This window comes from Vespa crabro, chromosome 17 (genome assembly GCF_910589235.1).
Source record: "Vespa crabro chromosome 17, iyVesCrab1.2, whole genome shotgun sequence".
In the NCBI taxonomy this organism is placed as follows: Eukaryota; Metazoa; Arthropoda; class Insecta; order Hymenoptera; family Vespidae; genus Vespa; species Vespa crabro.
The window spans coordinates 4,752,198-4,758,325 of record NC_060971.1 but is presented as its reverse complement, the minus strand read 5'-3'; the positions used below and the strand labels follow the sequence as shown (position 1 = coordinate 4,758,325).

The following is a 6,128-nucleotide window of genomic DNA, read 5'->3' as shown; positions in this document are numbered from 1 at the left end:
AGTAGTAGTAGTAATAGCAGCAGCAGCAGCAGCAGCAACAGCCAGCAGTAGATAGGAGATGTGGGTGTATTTCACTACCGCGTTTGTTCATTCAGAGACGCCTCCGCTTCATCTTTATGACGTCATAGAAAGTGCTGGAGCGTTAAAGGGAATATGAGAGAGCGAGCGAGAGAGAGAGAGAGTGAGAGGGAGAGAGGGAGAGAAAGAAAAAGAAGGAAGAAAGGAAGGATAGAAGGACGGAAGGAAAGAAGAGGGAAAAGTTAGGGTTGGTTGAATCGAGCGATAGGTGGGCGGATATGCGCGGAAGGGGGATAAGCTTAAAAAATTGAAAAAAGAAAAAAGAAAAAAAGAAAAGACTGGCGTTTACAACACTATCAACGAAATCCTATTCTTTTTCATTGGATATTTCGAAATCTTAAAGCAAACTGTAATATTATACGCTTTAATTAAATTTAATTCGGTCGTTATATTATAATGCAAATATAATTTCTCTCTCTCTCTATCTCTATCTCTATTTCTCTCTCTCTCTCTCTCTCTCTCTCTCTCTCTCTCTCTCTCTCTCTCTCTCTCTTTTTCCATCGTCTACGTACGATTTTTGATTATAATGATATTATGCAAAGGATACACGATAAATTATAGCGACAATGGTGTATGATTGTTATAGTTAGAATAGATAGTAGACTAGTAGTAGTTAGTTAGTTCTCTATCAATCGTATAGGGGAGCTTTGTGCTGTCCTACAATAAGTTCGGTGCTACGTTGTTGCTGACGTAGATCGCTGATGGGATCCACCGCCACCTCCACTTCTATATCCACCTCCACCAACGCCACCACCACCACAACCACCACTTCTAACCATTACTACCACTACCACCACCACCACTATCACCATTTATTCCTCATCCTCCTCTTCTCCTCTTTCTTCTCCTCCTCCTTCACCGTCACCGCCACTGTCACTGCTGCCACCAGAAAAGCTATAGGTGCCTTTCACTTCGTTCGACTCAGTTCGCTGCTGACTCTCGTCGAAGGCGGATATAATTTTTCAGTTTGCTCTCTCTCTTTCGCGATCTATAACGACAGTGGTACGCACGTACGTACTTATCTATACGTCAAAGTGAGCCCATCGCTTCACCCCACTTTTTTCCTCTCTCTACTTACCCTACTACTGCTGCTACTACTACTACTACTACCTCTGTTAGGCGATGAAAGGGGTGAACGGAGAAATTACTCAAAGAATTCCTTCGGTCTTTTACTCGATTGATTCTTCCCCCCTCCATTCGTTAATACTTTTTTTTTTTTTTTTTTTTTAACTAATTCGTTCTTTTTGTTTATTTTCTTTCTCTCTCTCTCTCTCTCTCTCTCTCTCTCTATATATATATATATATATATATATATATATATATATGTATCTTCAAATGGAACTTTGAATTTTCGTATATCATTCACGACGTAATGAACCTCATGAATATCGATAGATTTTTTTTTTCTTTTTTTTTTCCTTAAGTAGATATTTCATCATACGAATGATTCTTTATTTGATTTGAACCTATTGAAAAAGTATATCGATCCTTAAGAATTTAATAATTAAAGGTACGCGTTGTGTTTCTACGAAGTTATACAATTGTGCCACAATTCACCTCTCTCTTTCTCTCTCTCTCTCTCTCTCTCTCTCTCTCTCTCTCTCTCTCTCTCTCTCTCTCTGTCTACTAGATTCTACCTCCCACCGAAAAGTCTATTGCTTATAAGAGATCATCGTTTTACTATTATCCCCCTTACATTCCAGACACGTCAAAAGTTCGTCTCTACAATCGATTGGATGTATTCGAAACTCGGACTAGTGAAAGTTCACGTTCTCGCGTTCGTTCGGTGACCCGACTTTATTCGCTAACATCGGTTTAACTTGAAAACAAAAAGAAAAAAAAAAAGAAAAAAGAAAAAAGAAAAAGAAATATTTTCGAAGAGCTTCCTTGCGGATCGTTATCTCTAAGTTCTTTATTCTTTTTTTTTTGTTTGTTTGTTTGTTTGTTTGTTTGTTTATTTTTTCTTCATTTATTTATTTACTTCTAATTTTTTCAAATTATGTTTTCTTCTTCTCCTCTTATTCCCTCGTATTCCCTAATCGATTATTGATTATCTAATGTTACTCGAATGAAACGATTCGTACGAGATACGCGTGAGTATTACGAACATATGTTACACATGTACATGTAAGTGTTATCTCAACGTGGTGTTACGAGGTTTCTTGTGAATGAAGATTCAACCGGATTGATAAAACTAACCGCATATATATATATATATATATATATATATATATCGCCTTGAACGATTACTGAGAATTATAAACGTAGAACGTGGCGGCTATTAGCCTAGCTAGCTAGCTCGATTATGCTACTACTCGTTTATCGACTCGGATGAAAAGTTCATAAGGATAGGAGTCATAACTGTGAGAGTAGAGAACGATAGAGAACATCGTTGTGTCCGTGTAGGTGAGCACGCGCGGCCGCGCTTGAGCGCTCACCTTCGCGCTCGGTCGCTCGATCATACACAACCACTACCACATCAGTACCAACAGCACCACCCGGACGTAACCTCATGGCATTTCTTGCATTTGCGATTACGTTCCTCTTCTTCTTCTTCTTCTTTCTTTTTCTTCATCTCCTTCTATTTTTCATTCTTTCTTTTTAAGAGGAAGGTCATCGCGAGAACTCCCGTTATCGTAATGATGATTTATCGATCGTATTTCAAAAACAATTCCCAGTCGAATTTTTAACAACGCTAAACCACAATCGTCTTATTATTATATTTTTATATTTCTAAATCTTATCCGATTGTATACTTCTTTTTTTATTTTTTTCCTCTCGTTGGCATTTATGCATAATCATTAAATATTATTCGCGATATATATCGGGAAAGACCGAAATGAATATTGATTAAAAATTTATTATAATAATATTCCTGATTTTTATGATGTTACAGTGTGGCTCCCTGGACATCGGCGAAGAACGCCAGCGTCGGGTCGCTATGATGGAGTCCCTCTGTCAGGTTAATAACAAGACCAACAATGGCAATGATTCGAACAAGGAGAACAACAATAATAATGTTAATCATCATCAACAAAATAACAACAACAACAACAATAATACGATAACAAACAATAATAATAAGAACAGCGGCAACAATAATAACAACAGCAATTCAGATTGTCCGGATCCTCAGCAAAGGCTGGCAGTGTTGAGCTTCGAACAGGTGCGCCGATTGAACGACGTTATGGACGAAGTTGTCAGCATTCACGGTAGGGGAAACTTTCCTACGTTGGAAGTTAGACTGAGAGATCTCGTAACGGTGGTTCGTAGCAAGCTAGAAGGTGATCCGAGCAATGGAGGTGCCGGTATGAGGGTAAGGGACATCAGGCTTAACGGTGGCGCCGCATCTCACGTATTGGCGACCGAGTCACAGCCTTACAACGATCTCGACCTAATATTCGCGGTGGAATTATCGAGCGGCCGAAATTACGACAAGGTTAAGGCCGCCGTTTTGGGTTCTCTATTTGATCTTTTACCGGAGGGCGTTAGCCGCAAACGCATAACAACGTGCAGCTTGAAGGAGGCATACGTTAGTAAAATGGTAAAGGTGAACAACGACGGTGACCGATGGTCCCTTATATCGCTCGGGAATTCACGGGGTCATAGGAACGTCGAGTTAAAGTTCGTCGACTCTATGAGACGACAATTTGAGTTCTCCGTTGATAGTTTTCAAATAGTACTTGATTCGCTCTTATTATTTTACGAGTGCAGCAAACTACCGATTGGCGAGAACTTTTATCCAACGGTCGTGGGCGAATCGGTATATGGTGATTTCCAAGAGGCACTTTACCATCTTCACAAGAAATTAATATCGACGAGGCATCCCGAGGAGATACGGGGCGGTGGTCTTTTGAAATATTGCAATCTCTTGGTCAAGATGTACAAACCTTCTCAACCGGATTACATAAAGACCTTAGAGCGATACATGTGCTCGAGATTCTTTATCGATTTCCCCGACATAAGTCAACAACGGGCGAAACTCGAAAATTATTTGTGGAATCATTTCGTTGGGCCCGAAGAGGAGGCCCTAAAATACCAGTACCTGATGCTATTGCACAGCGTCGTCGAGGAGTCGACGGTTTGCCTGATGGGTCACGAACGGCGACAGACTCTTGCATTGATCGAAAGTCTCGCGTGTCAGGTACTTTATCAGGAACAACAGCAACGGCTAACAAATCATCAACAACCACCACCGGGACCACCGGCGACCTATGTCTATGCTAACGGCTATTATTACGCACCCGTGATACCTGCCGCGTGTTACACGTGCACCTGCAACTCTTGGATGGCGTGCTCGTCGTGATGCGACCCCGCCTTCGTTTTAACCATCGCCGTCGCCATTTTTTTCTTATACCATACCAACCCCATCCTCGTTATCATCATAAACGGGTGGTTGATACCTCGTAAATGGACTTCTTCTTTATTGTGTTACCGTGGCTCGTGTGGAAAACGATGGGACGAAGTGAACGAAAGGAGATCGACAATATTATTCGATCGACCACAACAACAACAACATCAACAACAACAACTACTACTACTACTACTATTACTACTACTATTACTACTATTACTACTACTACTATTATTACTACTATTACTACTACTATTATTACTACTACTATTATCACTACTACACGTCGGGGTTGGTAAATCCTCGACGGCGGCGACGGCAACAACAACAAAAACAACAATAATAACAACAACAACAACAACATCATCAGCAGCAGCAGCAGCAACAGCGGCAGCAGCAGTAGCAGCAGCAGCAGCGGCGACGACAGTAATAGCGGTTATGGCGTCGACGCGACGATGACGTCAATGTTCGAGAGGTGGACGTAGACGATAAGGAAGGGCTAGTACCAGTTCTTGTTTGGTGGATCGCTTTGGAGGCGATCCTCCAAATAAAATAAAATAAAAAAAAAAGGAAAGAAAGATGAACGGACACTTTTGAAAGTCACCAGCCTTTCCAAACCGTCGTTTGTCCCTTCTTCATCTTCTTCTTCTTCTTCTTCTTCTTCTTTTCGTCCCTTCTCTTTTCCCTCTCTTCTTCCCTCCACTTCATTGATATACCCTCGCGATTGACGTCATCGTCTGGTTGCTTTGCCAACGAACAAAGAAAGAAAGAGGGAGAGTGAGAGTGGGAGTGAGAGTGAGAGAGATAAGATGAGATGAAATGAAATGAAATGAAATGAGAAACTAAGGAAGAGGGAGAACTCGAGTGAAACAAAGTGTGCTTTTTGGTTATTTAATTGGTTAGTTGGTTGGTTAGTTGTTGTTGTGTGCCTAAGAAAAACAAGATATATATATATGTGTGTGTATATATATATATATATATATATATATATATATATGTGTGTGTGTGTGTGTGTGTGTGTGTGTGTGTGTGTGTGTGTGTATAAAGGAAAATTGAAAAGAGTTAAAAAGGGTTAACGAAAAATATTAAAGAAGCTAAAATTGTCCTTTTGCGAAAAGAAAAAGAAATTAATAAAGAAAAAACTATAAGGGAAGAATCATGTAATAATAATAATAATAATAATAATAATAATAATAATAATAATAATAATAATAATAATAATAAGAATAAGAATAAGAATAATAATAAAATTAATAATAATATTAATAATTACGATAATGATGATAATGATGATGATGATGATGATGATAATGATGATGATGATGATGATGATGATGATGATGATGATGATAATGATAATAATAATAATATTGATAATAATGATAATGATAATAATAATGATAATAATAATGATAATAAAAATAGGTACTCCCTTTCTCTCTCTCTCTCTCTCTCTCTCTCTCTCTCTCTCTCTCTCTCTCTCTCTCTCTCCCTCTCTTTCTCTTTCTCCAGTGTACTGGCAATATGGAGAAATGGAAAGTTAATGGAAGTTAAATAAAACTGATTGTAAAGTAATTGATTTTATGTGTAATAATTAATGTTCATAAGTAAGGGGGGAAAAAAAAGAAAAAAAAAAGGAAAAAAAATACGAATAGGGAGATGATACGAAAAGGAAAAAAGAAATACGAAAAGGGGT

The 6,128-nt window shown here is 38.8% G+C and overlaps 1 protein-coding gene across 6 annotated transcripts in view; it reads left to right on the top strand.

Annotated features, from left to right (window-relative positions):
- Positions 1 to 5,478, top strand: part of LOC124429940 (terminal nucleotidyltransferase 5C) — a 67,580-nt gene extending 62,102 nt beyond the window's left edge. For 3 of the 6 annotated variants that reach the window (XM_046975826.1, XM_046975831.1, XM_046975829.1), the window contains exon 2: positions 2,975 to 5,478. In XM_046975826.1, the coding sequence (XP_046831782.1) occupies positions 2,975 to 4,384 (1,410 nt within the window). In that variant the 3' untranslated portion in view covers positions 4,385 to 5,478. Of the gene's footprint in view, positions 1 to 764; positions 1,089 to 1,184; positions 1,210 to 2,974 lie in introns of those variants that run through there. The other 3 variants (XM_046975827.1, XM_046975830.1, XM_046975828.1) reach the window with 3 other exon arrangements.
- Positions 5,479 to 6,128: the final 650 nt, after the last annotated feature.